This window comes from Oenanthe melanoleuca, chromosome 4 (assembly GCF_029582105.1).
Source record: "Oenanthe melanoleuca isolate GR-GAL-2019-014 chromosome 4, OMel1.0, whole genome shotgun sequence".
In the NCBI taxonomy this organism is placed as follows: Eukaryota; Metazoa; Chordata; class Aves; order Passeriformes; family Muscicapidae; genus Oenanthe; species Oenanthe melanoleuca.
In genome coordinates this window covers 18,977,418-18,997,118 of record NC_079337.1, presented here as the reverse complement: position 1 = coordinate 18,997,118, position 19,701 = coordinate 18,977,418, and the positions used below count along the sequence as shown (strand labels likewise).

General features: G+C 40.4%; 1 protein-coding gene across 3 annotated transcripts in view; it reads left to right on the top strand.

Moving 5' to 3' along the window:
* The first annotated feature begins 208 nt into the window (after positions 1–208).
* Positions 209–19,701, top strand: part of HPGDS (hematopoietic prostaglandin D synthase) — a 29,052-nt gene continuing 9,559 nt past the window's right edge. The window contains exons 1-2 of one of the 3 annotated variants that reach the window (XM_056490450.1): positions 209–352; positions 12,744–12,884. In XM_056490450.1, coding sequence (XP_056346425.1) covers positions 12,752–12,884 — 133 coding nt within the window. In that variant the 5' untranslated portion in view covers positions 209–352; positions 12,744–12,751. Of the gene's footprint in view, positions 353–829; positions 908–12,740; positions 12,885–19,701 lie in introns of those variants that run through there. The other 2 variants (XM_056490449.1, XM_056490451.1) reach the window with 2 other exon arrangements.

The window sequence follows — 19,701 nt, the reverse complement described above, 5'->3', positions numbered from 1 at the left end:
ATTTAGAAAAAACACCCATCATCTGACTTAACTCCTCAGCACCTGTCTTTATCATTTTTATTATTATTATATAGATTCAAATGGCACTTTATCACTTTAAATTTGCTTTGAATGCAAGCCAAGAAATTCCAGCACCCAGTATGCTCTGCTAGCCCAAGTCAGCAGACTTGCTTGTTATCAGGAATGATGCAGATACCGTGTGTGTGAGACGGGGGAGGAGGAGAGTCATGCAGGCGGTCATGGGGAGGGAGCGGTTTGCATATTAACAGCCCGTGCTGGAGCGGGACAGCCTTTTCGGGGTCGGCACTCGGAGGGACTCGGTGCAGCGAGGAAAGGACCGCGTATCACCGGAGTGAGTTGTTTCACCTTTGCTAGCGCTGCAGCCTGGCTCCTCTCTTTCTCCTTGCTTCTCCTGATCCTGCTCTGCCCTCCCTAGGCTACCGCTACAGAGGCTGTGTGGGAGGTTAGTCTGTCAAACAGTGCTGCGTGTAGAGCAAGTCCTAAGCTTATTTAATTTTTAAAGATTTGTTCGTTTTACTCAGCCTGACTCTGAGTGCTGCTAGCGGCAGAGAGGAGCTCCACACGGTGGCTGCAAGTGTAACTCGACTACCCCATCTATGCACCTTCTGCGCTGCTTACAGGCATCCTTAAACTGTGCCTGCTGCACTTAGGACATCTGTACAATCACAGGCACGGCTCAAACCGACTTGCCTCAAAAATTGTGAGCTGCTCTTCCAGAGGCAAACAGGCTGTAGAAGCCCCCGTTCCTCATCAGTGCCTTGCGCAGTCAGTGCTGAGCTGCTTTGATAACCAGCCTACGCGTCAGGGTACTTGCCAAAGAAAAGACAACCTTATCAGCGAAGAAATCGGAGTGAGGAGGCTCTGGGCATTCTGCAGGGAGTTTTCAGTAAGTGAGAACCCATTTCAAACCAATATGCCATTAGACGTAAAGGCTTTCTAAAATGCCTTCGCTTACATAACCAAGCTAAATCTAGGCTAATGTCAGAGAAATTAGATGAATTTTAAGCAGCATCAACCAATTATTCTAGGTCATTTTTGTGCACTGGTCATTTTTCAAATTCCTGTGTTCTAAACCAATGGATTAACATACTCTGGTCCTAATTCCTACCGTCATCCTATAGAGAAAAAACCTCCTGCATCTGCTTCCATTCGCTCTATTTTTCTCCTTATCAGAAGTCAAAGGTTTATTTGTTATTTGTCTTTTACTTCAAAATTATACTCTAAATAGCTATTGAGGACTTTTTTTCCTTTCCTTCTAACTGCTGTCATTTTCCTATAAACATAATCCTCCCACACACATTTTCTCTCTTAAAAGCCCTTTCTTGTTCCCTGTTCATTTCAGACTATCCAAGCAAATAAACTGCAGCTATAAAGTATCTTTCCTGGGCTTCTGTACTCCTTACAACTGTTTGTAAACATTAGTACTTTTATACTCAAAACTTGCAACGTTTGTAAAGACAAAAAGACACAGAGATCTCTTTAAAGTTTACTTTTGTTCATTCTTTTGTTTTCTTTAATCCAAAATAGAAACTACCTCTCCCTAAAAATGTGCATATTGTGTAAATTACTCCCTGCTGCAGAGGCACACATGCCCAGGCACACAGTTAAATCTATTTGTATAGAAATAAGAGGGAAGCTTTCCAAATTTAATCTGAAAATATACACAAAGTAATTCTTAAAAGAGTGCACAAGCAAGCATGTTAGCCAGCGCAGCACGCTCCTGTGCCACTGCCCAGCCCTCTGCTCTGCTGCTCTAAGGGTTTGTTCATAATATTTCCCATTGCAGTCTGTCCCACACAACCTTCTCCTGAGCAGCTGGAAAGCAGAAGCAGTTGAAGTTGATGCTCATTTTCAAAACATCTTTAATTGAAATCTCAGCAGAAAGTAATTACACTGCCCAGGAGCCACTGACGTGGCTGACATTGGGCTAGCAGGGAGCATGCCCTGCCACAGAAAGCTGTGCTTATTCACACTGCTGGAGACCTATCATATATGCTGCAAATCTCAAACAGGTGATTTTTTTTACCCTTTTGACAGTTAGTCCAAGAAAACGCCTGGAAAAAGAAAGAAGGGGGGGAAAGTCAGCCAAATCTCACATACACATTTCAAAGTGCCACCGCTTTTAAGAACCTTGTCTAATCTCAAGTCAATCTGCTAAAACTCCCATAAAACAAGCTGCAACAATGAACTGAGAAAAACCGAAACCCCTAATTTTGCATCTCTTTAGAAGTAACTAAAAATATTGCTGGAATGACTTAGTAAAGAATAAGCATGAAGTGGAAAAAGGGAAACAAGGACATTCAGCGACACCAGACAAAGTGTACTAGGCTTTGTACTTGTGGTAGATGCAAAGAGAGAAGGCAAACAAAGGTTTAAGCTGTCTCATAAGTTTCGTTTAGTTGATGTGTGACAAAAAAGAATGTGTGATGTCTCAGCCAAAGGACCATTTTTCAGTGCCAGGCACTCAGCAATCGGGATTGCCCTGGAGCCAGACTAGCTTTCCATGAGAAACTGGCTGCAAACTGCCTCTCAGAAAGTACTTCCTACTTAAGTGTAGGAGCACACAGGTTAGGGTTTTACATACCGAGCAGTTTGTGACTAACTCAAGAGTCCTGCACGTTTCTCACTTGTTGCCAAATCTAGGTGATCCCCAGGCTTCTGGCTGGGTACTGCTCAGAGCTGTAAGTCCACATTCAGCACCACTGGTCCTCTCAAGGAGACTGGCAATGCCTGAAGAGCACTTTAACAAGGCTCTGGGTCTCCTCAGTCTCACTCTGGCTAAGAAAATAGTTTCAAAGTATCTGAAGATACTTGAGATCTGTGCCCCAGCCCACTGTACTGGTGCCTCCCAGACATGGTGGTCTGAGCCAAGTACTCAGGGCAGAGCAGGAGGACACCAGAGATTTGTGACCAGAACACATATTGGGTGGTACTGCAGAACTCAGCAAAGCGAATAAAAACTTTCCCCAGACAAACTTGTATCTGTTACAGGGATCATATACAGTGCTTAAAAGCCTGTCTAATTCTCTCATGCCTATAATTTTGGGCCTAGGCTCTTAGCAAATTATACAGTAGATTCACAATATGAAACAGGTCAAGTGCAAAGTAATTTAGACAAGCAGGGGGAAGGATTTGGTGCTTGTACTCCTCCTTGCACATATACCCACACTCACATCCACACACACAGCTTGGATTGAAAAAAAAGCCACTTTTTCACATCCAAGGAAAGATGTTAGGTGGCCAAGACAGTTGTTATACAAATTACTGTGCTGGACAAGCTTAAGAGGTCAGAAAATGGACATGATTCATCCTGGCAAAAGCAGCTGGCTTTGGAGAGCCAACTAAACAATACAGAGCAATGCTGCTCACAGCTGAGCTCTGAGCTTTGTAAGAATATTATGAGGTCATGCTGATTCATCTGAAGAGTTCAGTGAGAGAGGCAAGGCATTAATTTTAATGGAATGACATGGGGTTGGCAAGCATTAAAATTATTTAGGCTTTTGTTCTACCACAAAATGCTTTTGGGAATTCTTAAAACATCTGATGTGGAAATAAAAGACTTAAGTGGTTTTCCCTGAGAAATTATCCTAACCACTCATTCGTCTGTATCTTTCCTGAGATCTCTTGCACTTTTATTTACCAGTATTTAATGGTCTTGGGTGTGCAATTTATTAATCTAAAAGAGGCTGCACAAAACAATTTCAAAAGTTGCCTACATAAAACAAGTAGATGCAAATTCAAATCTTGAGGATCTGAAGGAAAATAAAGCTACCATGGATGCTAAGGCCCCAAAGGGAAGGGTGTGGCAAGCCAAGAAGACTGAGGAGACGCTGTTGAGGTGACTGAGCACAGCCCTGTCCATCACCACTTCCCTGCCTCCTTAATCCTGCTGACATGTGAGAGATCCCTCATTCACTTAAATTCAAACAAATGGGGTGTGCTTCAGATATCTGGCTTTATTATGATCAGTTTGATTGCAGTTGCCTGAGGGATAATCACAAGTTCAGCTCAGGGAAACCCAGTGGGTGCTGGCATTCTCCTTCTACAAGCCTTGTCAGTGGACACCTATTCACTGCCCATTCACACTGGACTCCCACTTTAAAAAAAAAAAACAACCTTTCATATCTTTCTTATCTTCCTTTTTCACTGATGCATTTTGGTTCTTTTTCTAAAAAAAAAAAAAAAAAATAGCAAAATACAAGTGCGTTTTTTTCCTGTGTTCTCCAAGGATTTTTTTGAGTTCTGATTTTCCATATCAGCAAAACAAGCCTGAAGCTTCCTCAGAGAGATAATTGCTTTAAGGTCTCCTATGGCTCAATTTTTTTTTTTTAAGCCCACATATTGACAGAACAGGCTTTGTTCAGACAGTAGAGATTTACTCATCAGGTCACTTAAAATACTTATAACCATTAGTACTGCTCAATATTCTCACAGTAATGCCTCAAAACCTCTCCTCCTTTTAGGATGCTGATTTCCCCCACAACAAATAAGGCAACAAATAAGCAGCACACCAGGTGCACGCACATACAAATCCTTCTAAAAGAGATTTTAAATCTATACTATGCTCTAAGTGATCCAGGTATCTAACCTTGAAAATCATGCTGAGAAATATCCATTATATTTGGAATTTGTTATTTCAAAATTCAACCCTACATGAAAGTTCATATACATTTACTTCAGATGATTTGCATATTAAAGAGAAAAGGATGCACAGATTTTTTTCTCTTTTCTCTCCAAGATTCAGATTGCTACCTGGCTTAGAAATATAAGAGATTAAATTCAAATATTTATTTTCTATAACTGGACCAAAGTGAGAAAAGAGACCATCAGTTTTCAGAAAGAGAGGTTATGTCAGACTGGGAGCTGACAGGAAATAGAATTACTTAGATTTTTCAATTTTAGTTTCTGTCAAAACAGACTGCTGTGGAAATTTTCCATTGGAAGACTTGAAGTCTTCCATCAATCTGCCAATATTCCCTAATCTTTCTCCACAAAAAAATGGGCAGAAAATTTCTTATTTTCTTTGCTAAAAAAAGAAGTAATAAGAAATTTTCTTTTGGCAGGAAGAAAACAACAACCAAAACCATAAATCAGTACTATTCTTGGTTTTCAAAGGCAGAAAATATCTCTTAAATCTCTAATATTTTTTCATTCAAGATAAAACAATTGAAGACATTCCTGCAGCAACCAATTTGATCAGTAACCAGGTGGAGAGCAGCAGCACACCCACAGGCAGGGCAAGGCTGCTTCTCAGATAGTTTCTGTCTTTTCAGCACTGCTCAAACAGGAAAATGTAAATAATTATGCCTTTTCCCAAAATATTCTGACTATTATGTTGATTAAGTAAAAAGGAAGAAATACTGCACATTTTTTTTTTTTTTTTTTTTATTTTTCCTGCCTTGTGTAGTTTATAAAGTTACAGCTGTGGAAATTTTTCTTTATTTGGATTATACAGTAACTATTTGAGTCTTGTCTCTCTGGTTCCTTCCTCTGAAATGCAAAAATTTAAACAAATAAAGGCAGAAAGGCTCACTTGGACAGTTAAAACATAATTTTAAAAGTGAGGAGGCAGAAAGCTGCTATAATGCTCAGCTCTCCAGTCACAGGGATGAGAAGGACCATAGGCAAAGATGGGCAAAATTGAACTTATTATTCCTAATGTTTCTCAGGTGAAACAAGGCAGACTAAGTCTCTTTCCTGGTTATAGACTTTTATTTGTATTCTGTGAATAACACAACTCTGCCCAAACTCTAAGGAACAGAACAAAAAATCCTTGCTTCATAGTTGGCTATGTCAGGTCATTCCTGAGATGACAGCCTAAGAAAGATTTCTGCTTTAATGAGCAAAGACCCTTTTGTCTGTACACACAGAGACCCAGACAGCTCCTCTCCTTTCCTTTTCTAAATTGAATATCCTAGGTGACATTAGCATGTCACTGGGAGAAAGGAAGACAAGGAAGAGTCTTCCCTCTGAAATCCCAGTGTTGCTGTTAATTGAAAACATTCAGCTGACACTAATTTTAAGACTTTAAACTGCATATGTGGCAGAAATATATGAATAAATATAAGAAATGGGTGAAATTGCAGTGCCCCATCCACCCCAAATCAGGGGCACTCAAAATCAACTTGTTGGGTCTGTATCTGCTTCAAAACTTGTTTGATTTTCAGGTTAACTTTGCAGAAATATTTCATAAAGAAACAGCAAATGCTTTGAAAACAGCACTAGGGAAAAAAAAAAAAAAAAGAAACTGAAAGAAAGAAAAATGTCACAAAGCTTCTTACCTTAGGATAGAATAGTGCTTAGAGAAGACAAAAACTTCAATTCACATGTCATAAAGAAAGATTCTTTTTGGCAGAGAAATCTAGGCTTGCATGAGTGGAAGCTGATTTGTTGTTATACTTTCATCCTGTAAAATAATGAAAATTGAATATATAATCATCTCCAGCAACTCAAGCACTGTGAATTTATATAGAAACTTAATCTTACAATAAAATAAAGAGGTATCCATTGACTGAATCATCACTCCTGAATCATTGTCATGTTCTGGTTGCAATTCAAGAGGGGACAATGACACCTGGCAGACAAAAACCTCGAGCTTCCCCTTTTATGGCAGGCCCACAGCAGCATTGTGCCAGGCACTAATTGTGGTGCTTTCCATAAATGACTCCTAAATTAATGAAGAACCCTCATGCTGAATAAATATAAATACACTGCAATGCATCATCTTTTCCAAGCACACAGTGCAAATCCAAACTTTTAGAAACACCTGGATGAACCTTTCCTCAACCCTACTGGCCTTGCTTCCTGGAGGGAGCAGCTGGACTTTTTTTACATCCTCTAACAATGATGAAACCTTAAGGCAAGAAAACCCTTAATTTCTTTCAGCACAAAGTACAATTAAAGGGGACTTTGCACCACAAGCCCTTTGACAGACTGGATGCATGTGAATACACAGCTCAACTCAGATGGTTTTTCTCCCTCTTCACCCCCAACCCAGGGAAAACTCACTGCTGACTGTCATCTCAAATACTAATAACCTTATACAGGAAAATGGAATTATGTGCTGCCTTATTTTAAAGCATTTTCTCTGAATTCTCATACTGAGTATCTGCCACCACTTTGCAGTTCCACTGCAAAGGAATCATGGAGGGATCCTTTTTAACAGATTTCTCGGTTTAAATAAAGCACAAGCACAGTGAATATTATATCTGAGAACAGTTTATTGATAAAGAAAGCTAGGTGGATAGAAAAGGGGACAGAGAGGCAGGGTAGGCTGCAGGGCTGAGCAGGGAGAAGGTGAGCAGGGGCAGTAGGAGCCAGACCTGGAGCCTCGTGCCCCTAGAATGGAGACAGCAGGCCCTGGTTACGGCACAGCTCACTGCGCTTGTGGGCTAAGGCTCCTCCCATGGTCCTACTGAGCACTAATCAGGCAGAACTTTTCCTGGGCAGCAGGAATTTCACTGCCTGCAGCCCAGTGGTGGAAGCTTTATCTCACCTGACTGACCGCCATGTGAAGTCTCCCCACATCCAGAACTTCCCTTCATTTGGTAAAGGCATTAGAGACCCTAAAATGGCGGCGGCCTCCGCACCCCTCAAGTGTCCCAGCTGCCCACTGCACGTGGCACGTCTTAAAGCTCTGTGGTAATCTTCCTCTCCACGTCAGAAAATGGATTTCTAGCATAAAACCAGGACAATGCTGAGGCATGCTGCCAGGTGAAGTACCCCCAGAGCCAGTGCTTCCCGCCATTTTTCAAAGGCATTGTCTGCCTAGAGACCCTAAAATGGCGGCGGCCTCCGCACCCCTCACGTGTCCCAGCTGCCCCCTGCACGTGGCATGTCTTAAAGCTCTGTGGTAATCTTCCTCTCCACGTCAGAAAATGGATTTCTAGCATAAAACCAGGACAATGCTGAGGCATGCTGCCAGGTGAAGCCCCCTCACATCCAGAGCTCCCTACCATTTTCCAAAGGCGTTGTCCACCTAGAGACCCTAAAATGGCGGCGGCCTCCACACCCCTCACGTGTCCCAGCTGCCCCCTGCACGTGGCATGTGTTAAAGCTCTGTGGTAATTTTCTACCCCATGTCAGAAAATGGATTTCTAGCATAAAACCTGGACAACTTTGAGGCATGCTGCCAGGCGAAGCCCCCCAGAGCCAGCGCTTCCCGCCATTTTCTGAAGGTGTTGTCCACATAGCGACCCTAAAATGGCGGCGGTCTTCCTTGAGGCGTAATTAAAACTCAATTGGTTCCTCACATGCTTCCAGGTTTTGGTGACCAGTCTAATATTTCCTTGTATTACCTTGAGGGCTGGATTTTCCAAAAGAGAGATGAAATGCTGTTCCAATAGAGAATCCAGCAGAAAATGCTCGTTCCTTCCTGGGCTGTTTTTTAACTTTAATCTTGCTTAAAGTTTTCAAATTGATTGCTCAGTCCTGCTTCAACTGGAATAAAGGCATCCCAAGTTCATCAGGAAATACAATATCTCCATAAAGCCACAAACAGTTTTAAATAATTTTAAATCTGTCATAAAATTTTTAGACACTTGTAACTCCACCATGATTTTTTGACTTATGTGTATAATGGTGGATGCCAACTTTACACATATTTGACATTCTCTCAGATTTCCTGTTTGATTTTTGTCACTGAGTGGCTCCAAGTTGAATTTAATCATGAGATCTATTAATCTTCTGTTTAAAGGTATGTTAAAGCCAGTTAAGCTGGCTTTCAGAAAGTCACAGAGAAAAGCTGGAAAATCAGCTAAGCTGGTCAACAACTTTGAAGTATTAAAACTAATTTAATAGTAAGTTTAAATCTGTTAAGTTCATGGCTTTGAAAGCTGTATGTAATGAAACTGGGACTGAAGTGTCAGGAAAATCCACAAAGCCAGAGGTTTATGTCCAAAAAGGAGGCAGAGGAGTCCTGCAACTTTATTTGGATAAAGAGAGAGAGTCCTCTGGGGCACAGGCCTGCAGGATTTTCTCTCTCAAAGTTCTGGAGGGCACAGCCTACTTTTATCCTGAACTCCCAGCTGCCTGTTGCCCTCTTCCTTTCCACATCTGAAGTCCAGGGAAGGTACTGCCTTCCCAAACCACCTATCCCCTACTCCCCCTTGAACCCCGAAGTTCAGAAACTCAGGAGCCAAGCTCTCTGGGTTCTGCAACCAACCAGCTGCCCAGAGTTGGTAGAGACATTAAGATCCATTTCAAAGACATTAACACCCACACCTTCACCCATCAAACTGTTTGTAAGGACATGAGCTTTCCTCTCAGAAGCACTGTCAGTGTAGGACAGGGCAGGTGTGCAGGACCATGCCAGCCACGCATTCATCAGAATAGGAATTGGAAAAACACTGCTTTGATGGCAGGTTTATTGGTGGAAGGTAAATCACCCCCTTCTGCATTTATTTACACCTGGCTTTTCAATGAACTCACCTCAGCAGGTTTGATAGCACTAAGGAGGTGGCTAAATACCTGCAAGTCTGGGCACTGAGGTCCATCCACCACCTTTCAGTATTTTTTAGCCATGACTAACCTAAAAAAAGAGAAATAATTTTAAATAGTTTTAAAGATTTTCCTGCTCTCCATCTCTGAAAAAATCCCCAACATCTTCACCCCAAAAACCAACTCAAAGACAACAAATAGATCTTTTTCCCCTATAAATGACATTTTTCAATAATTCAGTAATTCTGGGTGATTTAAATGGTTTCAAGATGTTCCTCATTATCCCCTTCTTTATAAAACACACTGGGAAAATGAGGTAAAGGAGGACAAGCTAAGAAAAACCCTAACAGCTCACTTTGTATGTTTGGCAAAAAGCTATTCTTAACACAACCATTTCTTTCATTCTGAAACTTATCTGTAATTGTTTAGGAAGCACTACTCCTGACATTTCACAGTAAATATAAATAAAAAATAAAACATACAAATATTTACAAAAACATGTTTACAGTAAACCTATAAAGGCTTTTAAAACATCAAGTATTTTTGGTAAACCCCTTGTGGAGTTGATTTTGGTTTTGGTTTTTTTTTGTTCATGGATGGAAAAAAAAAATCATAAGCTTAAAAGTGCATCACCACTACAAATACTTGATTACTCCTTAGGGTGTATTCATTAGAAATTTGTTTAGCTTTGCTTTAGACAACTCAAACAGTTTCCGCTGCTTCCTTAACAGACCAAAATATTCCACTGTCTACCACAACAGGCAGAGAGACTTGCTGATCATCAGCCAAAATTCCCAATTCTTTACATCACTTCACTACTCTTGACTGGACATGTCTTTGTGTACAGGGCTCCCACTGTAAGAATTAGGCTCTTCCAACACACTCACCTACTGGAATATTTAGATCTCAGCTGTCTCCATCTCTCTCTCTATGTAGCTGTCTACTCCCTCACAAGTGCACCTTAAAAATCCACTATTCTTATGCCTTTAAATGCCTCTGAACTGCCAGTAACTATTTGCTAACCTGGGGCTGAGTGGGCTAGAGTCAGCCAGGAAACAGGAGCCACGTGTGAGTGGTGTAGCAGGTCCAGGGCACTGGGACTGCTATGAATGCTTAGGGAAAAAAAACTCTATGGACACTCCTAAAAGAGGAAAACAGACACTAAATCAGCAAATCAGACTAAATCAGTGGCATTTGCTTGCCTGTAAAAAACTGAAAAGTAAGAGTCAGGGTTTGGGGCTCTTTCACTGTCATGAATCTCAGATAACACATGCTCTTTTAAAAATGCCATTTTTCACTCACAAATGGCCACACTAAATCAGATACAGGGACAAAAGGGAAGAAAATCTTGTTACCATCTCATTCTGTCTTCTTACATTAACTTTGTAGACATATAATCCAAATTCATAGTATATAATACTACATAGTTTCATCATGTATGCAGTAGAGTGTACCAAGTAATAAATTTGAAAACAGAGTAGCCAAGCTCTACCACTTACCTAAAATATGCTTGAAAAAGCTGAGACTGTCAAAATTTCTCTCTTTAGAGAAAGAAGTGGTTGCACCTGTAATCTGTGAGCTGCATTTGCCAAGCAGCAGACAAACATGTTTTCCAGTAATTAACACATCTAAAAAAACTGATCACATCCTGATGCAACTCATTTCCCCTGGAGCCTCTTTCTTTTATGCTGTGCAAAAGATCACACTTGACTTAATAATTGTACTGAAGTATCCATTTGGAAGCACTTGTAGATATCTCCATTGGTAACTTTCCAGCTCTGTCTCTCTTCTGGGCCATGAAAAGTCTCCATTCACTAATAATGTGAATCTCCATTCACTAATAATTAACTTCTGAGCCTGCTGTGTGCTGTAGGGCAGCAGATAACTTTCACAATAAATTAAGCAACCTCTAGTGTGCTCATTTGCTGGTTTTTTGTTTGGGTTTTCTTTTGCTTTTGCTTCTCTGAAGACAGAAGGTAGAAAGGTAGGTGTTCTGCAAGTGGCAAAACCAGTTTGCTCTTTTCAGTGTGAGTTAAGTGCAAGCTTTTCTCTATCTGAACAAAAAGTTTCTCCACCTAAAGTCAAAGTTGATGATGTATCTCCTCAAGCACATGTTTTCAAAGAAAGATGACTAAACAGGGGGTTGTTCTATTGTGAGGTTATGTGGTATCACTTACTCATTAAAAAAAGGAAAATAGTTCCCTTTCTGTCCTAGTGCAGATGATCTGTGTTCTAGGCTTTCTTACAGGCACTGTGAATGTGATGCATATAAAATAATGGTAAATGCAATGTCTACTTCAAGGCAAAAATGAGAAAGATGTGCTTTGGGTGAGGAGGCAGATGTTTGTTTTGCTATCCTTTCACCAGGAGATTTAAATCTCAGCTGAACTCTATTAAGAAAGTGCTTTGTGTAAATGCTTATCTTTGGCTTAATGCAACCTTATCTGTTCACCTGTCCTGTACCATCCTAGCTATACAATCAAACTCTCAAATACTTTCTTTTGCTGCCTGTTACCATGGGAAACAAATAGAACCTTCCTGTAACGTGATTCCTAACTAGAACTGAAGGGAAAAAATAAGTCACTTAAACTTAAAAACCTTAAAAAGTAATTTCAAGTATTCTTTTTGCTTCTGTGAAAAAACTGAAAATTCAATGATGATTTTCTCAAAACAACACTATAGCATATTTTTTTATTCTTGAATAATTTTGGGTGTTTGCTTATACAACTTGGGTAATAATTGATACAAGAAAATCACAAGAGTTTGGTAATTCTCATGATGTGATCTTGGATGAAGGTCTCCATAAACAGTAGGGACTGCACAGGGCAGGCCTGAACAAAACTGCTGCTCAAGACTACTATCTTCTGGTACACAATATGATTTTAAATTTGCATTCTGGAAAAAAAAAAGCAAACCAACAAACCAAAACTCATTTTATCAAAAATGTCCTGGGTTTGGAGTCACAAGAGAAAAAAATGAAAGCTGAAGGTTTCTATTACATCTGGGGGGGAAAAAAAAAATCAAGCCAACTTTCTAGAGACACACAAGGAGGAACTGCAGGTTCAGCTGTCTTTGTCCACATCTGTGTGTGCTGTGGCTGCCAAATGCAGAACAAAGAGGTGAGAGCAACGTGGCGATTGCAAAGTGCAACCCACCAGGGCTTGGTGTAATATTTCCTCTGCATTGTACAAGCATGTCTGTCAAAAACAAGCCCATGGAGTGGTTTTGTGGAAAAGGAGCTGAGTTAACCCTCTCTAAAGCAGCTCTGTCTCCCCTCCCAGCAGGGCCCAGGATGCCTCAGTACAAGCTCACCTACTTCAACCTGCGGGGACGAGCAGAGATCAGCCGCTACCTCTTCGCCTATTCGGGCAAGAAGTATGAAGACCACAGGATAGAGGCAGCAGACTGGCCCAAAATCAAACCAAGTGAGTAGCATGGGTTGTTATAGCTGCTAGAAATGCTGGCAAAAAGAAAAGCAATTGAAGAGTACCTGTACATTTTGTGAGCATAAATACACCTAATTTCTGGCTTTAATTAAGCCAATGCGAGTTTTAAGGTGAAACAGGCAAAATGTCACTGCTGATGCTCTCACAGGAGACCAGATCCAAATGTTCAGACAATCCAAAATGCCTTACCTGCAATCATCCAGCTGGGTTTTTACTCCTTATTAGTTCAGTACAGCTTTTGTGTACCTAAAGATAACTAAATGAGTGTGGATCTCACCTTCTCTGGATAATTTAATCTCAAAGAACACACCTTAGCCTTTAACCCTGGGTTTAGAAAGCCAAATTAGAGAGAAGGGACAAGAAGGACCTCCTTTGCAGCCTGAAAGATTTTCAGAGAGGAAAAGTGATGATAAAACAAAATCAGTTGAGATAGCAAAGAAAAAAAAAAACCCAAAAGGATCAAAACAGGTACTAGAAAATAATTGTTCCTAAGAATAAACCCTACCACCAACCCTTCCAAAAGCACCCTTCAGGCTATTGTACCCCATTCATTTCATATCTTTCAGTTTAAGTAATGTCTTTTCAGCTTTTAAAAGTATTTGTTGTTTCTGTTCTTTAAATTAGCCTTAGTTCAAGCAAAACAGATCTTGAGTTTGAAGACTCAGGGTATGAAACCAATGTCCTCATTTCATGGATTAGTCTTGTGTTTGGCTACATGGGCTATGACTTTTCACATCCAGAATGAAGAATAATGCCTTTAGTTTGGGGAAAAGACACAACTGATTCACAAGGTGACTTCTATTAATGAAGCAATGTTTTTTCTTGATAAGATTTCATACCATTTAATAGGCCTAGCCAGCAAGCTACCAAATTTTTCTAAGGTGCAAGTTTTGCAGGTTTGGTCTTTCCTTTTTGCAGTAGAATGTAGAATGATAAACACTCAAACACAACTCTAATCCAAATGGCAGTTGAAGCCTTCAGTGCTCAAGCCTAAAAAACACTGGCAAAAATCCACAGAGGAATCCACAGGAATAAGAAGCAGTGGAACAGTGATATTTTCAGCTAGAGATAACTGACTTTGGAAACCTTTTCCTCATAAGAGCTTAATCCACTTGACCACATGGTATAGCTTATTTCTCTTTCACTGCAGTTCTCAGGGAAGCAGAGTAGAAACTAAAGGTGAGATTAAGAATTCAGAGGACCTGAGGTAAGCTCTGCACAGGCTTTTCATATTTAATTATACACATATTCACACTCACTTTTGTCCTGCAATAAAGTTGAGAGCATAAGCAAAGTACATTTTTATGTGGAGTTTTCCATCCTGATTAATTAAGACAAATTAAAAAGACAAAGCATAATTAGTCACTTAAAGGGTGCAGAGGCATTCACATTCTAGGACAAGATGCTGTAACAGCAGATCTATCTGGTAAAAGCATTGCATCATTCTTTGAACATTGTTGATGATCCCAATGTATGAGTAGCACAAGAAATAATGCAGGAAAGTTCCTCCTATGCTTTCCTTCACTCACTGGGAGGTTTGTGCTCCACAAACTTCTCAGTGGAGCTTTATGTGTACATGACTTTTTCACTACAGTGAATGTGCTCCCAAAAACACTGGGAGCAGAGACACCCTAGAAATCCTAAACTACACAACTTGTGACTTTATCTGCTGCATTAACAAATGCTGGCTGAGTCATTAACCTTTGGACACTTTTGTTTCTCTTTCTGTGCTCTGAAAAGTTTGCTGGCAGGCTTACCAAGGGTTAATTAGCATTTTTCATTTTCTGTGCATAATAGCCTTTCATAGCAGCCTCTGTAACTGAGTCCTAGATGAAATTCCACAGCAGATAAGAAGTTTAGTAAAATGTGGGAGCTGCTGCTCTAAGATTTGTGAAGTCATCTGTGCAAAATTGATGCTGGTCTAACAGCTCTTTGAATTTCAGGCATCTGTAGGCACCCAGTTAGTCACTCAGACAGTCGATGGGAACAGGAATCTATCCTGCTAATGAGCCAGGAAAACATACACCTACACAGAAATAGTTGGGTGCATATCTGGAAGTGTTGTTACATCTTATAGCAGCAGGCTAAACTTTTGCTCTTCAAATCCTCCTGAGCCCTAGCTCTAGCACCAAAGTAATGGTGCCATCTGCTACCACTGACATGCACATTACAGACAGCAAGCAATTTAGGGGTTTGCTAATTAAAAAAAGGTTACTTGGATGCATAAAAATGTAATGCTGCTTCAGGAAATTGTCTGGAGATCTCCTGCTGGCTACCTCCCCTTCCTTTGTGAGGCATTTCTCATGGTTACGCGCAGTATTTCCAGACAAAATGTTCTCCCACATGCAAATCATTCAGAAAAACACTGAATCAAAGGTAGCAACAAGGCTTTGGAATAAAGAGCCTTAACTTTTCAACAAGACCAAAAGCCAGTGCCTCAGTCTGCCCTAGGGCACCTAAACTCTGACTTTGCAGGCTGTGACTCAACACAAGAAATGGTTGTCTCCTGGAGAGAGAGTAGGTTTGTACAGGCTTTGTGTGTGTTCACACTCTAAGTGTTGCATACAGTATTTGCCCTATGGAAAACAAGCCTTGCATTCTCTGCTGCCCTGAGCTTTCAAAAGGTGCCTCAGCTCCCTCCACAGAGACACAGCTTAAAGAGGAAAAAGCACCAGGTAACAGGATTCTTGCCCAAATAGTTAAACTACTGCTATGTTCAAAAGTAAATTGAAATGAGGACATCCTTCCAACCCACTGCATGTACAAAGGCATAGTTCACTCTGCTGAGAATTATTCTGCACAACTCTCATTTGTATCTCTATTCAGATCCCTTACATAAAGGTTTTATTCTCCTCCTATTTTTCCTGAACTGAGTCTATCTTAGAAAGAAGAGAAATAAAGTAGCAGATTCTAGTTAGTCTCATACTGGTGAAAACCAAAGGGTGTTAAATGTTTTGCAATGATAAAGGGAATTATAGCTGCATGTAGCAGCAGTTAAAGTAATTCAATTTAGTATGTGGCTTATTTTGTAGCCCTCAAAAATCAGTAAAATTAATTGAACTAATTACATAATTATATATTGAGGTGAGATTAAGAAATACCAGACAAATTGCTTTGTACATTTGCATATATCATGTTTGCCTTTACTCACTTGCCTATGAAAGGTCTGGAACCAGTTTTGACAGCAGTCAGCAAATACAACATGATGTCCCTCTTTTCAAAAACTTCAACTATGATCAAGCAAGACAAACAAAAAATACTTAGGGAAGAAGCTTGGACAAGAGAACACTTCATGTTTCTTGAGCTAATAAGGGACAAATTTAAGAATTCAAGTTTGTTTAAAAGCATGAGAAGTCAGGTCTCTGAATGAGATCTGAGAGGATAGGTTTGCTTCTGCAGTTTTCTCAAAATTGAAATAAGGTTTTGTAAGAAATACAAAGCCAGCCAAGCCATACCATAAAAACCAGGAAATACTGGCTTATATTATTCTGAAGAAAATACTTAATTCTGTAAAACTCATGGGAAAACAAAAAATATATGCATAAAGATCAATGTGTGCAGAAAAACCCATTTAGAAAGCAGACTTGCAGCTGTGGCAAGTTTAATTTTTGACCTGAACTGAAGAGTGTGGTGGGGTTTGTTGTTTGTTTTGACATTTTTCATGTGGCTGCCACCAATAAGCTGCAATTCTAACGTACCTTCAGGCAAATAAATAAGTACTCCCACCTGGAAATACTGTCCCACTTGATTTTGTTTACACCTAATGGTGCTTTTGTTGTGTATAAGAGGATGGCCTATTATAACATAAGAACTTCTGTTATTTGGCTTATACACTCTGAAGTTAAAATATCTATAACTCAACAATTGTGGTTTTTCCCTTCTGATCCCTTTAGATCATCTTTGGCAAATTTTCCAGTAGATGATTTTGGGCAAGGACTGCAGTTTAGAATATAAACACATTTAAAGAAGCCAGTGTATAAGTAGTAGCATTGTCCTTCTTTAGCACAGAATTTTAAAAATCAGAAAAATATCAAGCAGCAGCTTTCCATAATGCTTTACTATAAGTAAGTCAATAATTATTTTAACAAGTAAACTAATTAACTCATTCTTTATATGTATTTTTGAACACACTCTGACTTGACCATGACCCCATTTAAAGGGTAATCAATTCAAGATCTACAATAGGCTCATGCAAGATCTGTTCTCCTCACAAAAAGCACCATTGCACTGACATATGTCATAATAGAGCAGAAAATCCACTGTAATGGTGACCTAAGTTACCACCACCTTAGATATTAGGCTGCCAGGCAGCAATAGCTTTTGATCTGTGGTTTCTTCAAGCAATTTGAAGCACTGGCAACAACAGACTTTATCATCACAGCAAAGGATGCTTCTCCTGCACAGATGGCCATAAACACATCATGAACAGTTTAGAATGTGTAGAATGGTACTTGAAAGGTCCTTAGGAAATCTGATGGACTAATGGCCCTAAAAATACTCCCAAGATAACAGACAAATCTTGAGAAGCACCTGACAGCAGACAAAAATTCCTCAGGGGAGCAGTTGCCCTGCTTCCTGAGTGACTTTCTGCTATGTAGTTGTACTAAAATGTGTACATAGCTATCTCTGGGTAAAAAGGAGGGCTTGGCAAGAACTTCCGACGAGAATAGGAGCTGTAATAAACCAAACCTGGGCTGAGATTAAATCACAGCATCCTCCTCATCACCCCTTCCTAGAAGTTTCAGATTCTAGGATTCTACAGCTTGGGCCAACCATTTCCCAAATGCCTTGCTCCTCAGCCACCATTAAAAAAAATTACATATTTCATATATATCTTATTGGAAGATGCAAAATATCTATTTGCTTCTCATGATACAATTTAAATATAAATGGATAGGAAAAGCAGTTATGGTCAGTTTTCAAGGCAAAGGAGAACTTATTTTGACTTAGATATTGTAGTAAGAAACAGGTCTGTGACATTTATTTTGCCCCTACATTTGACTAAACCAGCTGCCTTATTATGGAGCCAATCTAAGCTTGATTACCAAACGATTAATTATTCAGCTTTTGAGAAATAATCAAGTGCTTAAATACATGCTGCATTGCATCAGAGCCATGGACAATTACAACATGGGCAGGATGAGTCATGGGCAGGTCATCTTGGGGAAAAAAATGGGGGAACATGTTGGAAGGACAGAACAGAAATGAGGAGAAGAACAATGGAGCAGTTAAGACCTGTGAAAATGGCAGAAAGAGGTAGGAGAAATTGGCAGAAAGGGAAGGAGAAGTTCAAGAACTGTATTTGCACTGGGGAGAAGAGCAGTGGAAGCACAGCATAGCAGCTGACCAGCCTAGGACAAAACTGTGCTTAGCTCTGTTGTGTTTCCCCACCTGGTCCCTGACAGTCCCACAGGAGCACCCTCCACTGGGTCACGGCCAGGAGCATGAGTGAGTGAGGAGTTTGTGTTCAAAGGGAAGGCCTGAACACCAGTGAGAGCCCACAGCCATGGCCAGAGGCCAGCAGTCATCACAGCCCTTAGGGGCTTGATGGGGTGGGAATTAATTAAAGGGATCTTCTTGCTTTTAACACACATCATCTCCCCTACTCAGCATCCAGCAGACTTGTATAAACACCACAGTTCTCATCACAAAAGCCAACCAGAATTAAAGTAGTATTAAAAGGAATTAATCCAATTCCTAAATACTGTACAGATACTTTAGTGAGATCTTCCTAAAACTTCAGGTCAGTCTGAGGACTTGTCCTGTCAAGGTTTTCTTCATGTGAAGTGTAGATTGTGCAGATTTCATTCCAGTATGTGATGCAAAAAGCCAATAAATAACCAACATAATACGAAAAACAAGAACCTGCTGATAAAAGTTCAATTTAAAGAAGACTATGGGTTTAATTACTCAGAAAGGAGGTTTTTAAAAAACCCTTTTCCTCTTTCAGTATAAGTTTGGAACACAAACATTCACAGCACTTTGTACTTCAGATGAGTGGCAAAGCAAGCGGGAACTAAACGGGAAAGGTCATATTTTGTGCATGCCTGAGAAATGACGTTGTTTGCATGACAACAGCAATAGATTTTTCTGCTTTTCCTGCTCAAAATGCATTTGCTCAAGTGGGAGCTGGAAACATTGTAAAGACAACATTGTTTTGAAAAACATGGAAAGCACATTGGTATGGATACACAAGGGCTTAAACTGACGTAAGTACGAAACAAAACAAGGATGGTGAGAGAAAAGCCAGCAAAGTGACACTCACATCCTCCCAGCCTGCACTACTTTGGCTTCACTGCTCAGTTGTAATTGCTTCCCAGTGGATGGTGTTTCATGCCTTGCCCCCATGACCTTGATTTTACTCAAACATCTCTCTCACACGGCAGCTTTTCACTTGCTCATCTAAAGTAGGAGCCTGGCAGGAGCCACCCTACCTGCTCTGCTCATCTGCAGTCACATAAACCATGCCTTTCACCAAAGCTGAGAAAACTTCAGCAGGTTTAGTGCCATGCTTATACACACAGGGCATTTGGGCATCTCCTTGAACACGTCAATGAGCTGAATTGGGCCAAAAGCACCACAGGAGGTCCAAGCAATCCACAGAAGCCCATATCCATGGGTCTAAGGGTAAGACTGCTTAAATCCACGTGCAAACAGGTTTCTGTTGTAGTTTAGAGCCCCTGAGAGTATGGCCTAGGAGTGGATTCTGCAACTGGTAAAGTTTCTAGAGGCCACATCGAGGTCATTTGTCAAATCCCAACCTTACCTCCAGCAATCCAGCAGTGTCCATCTAGTG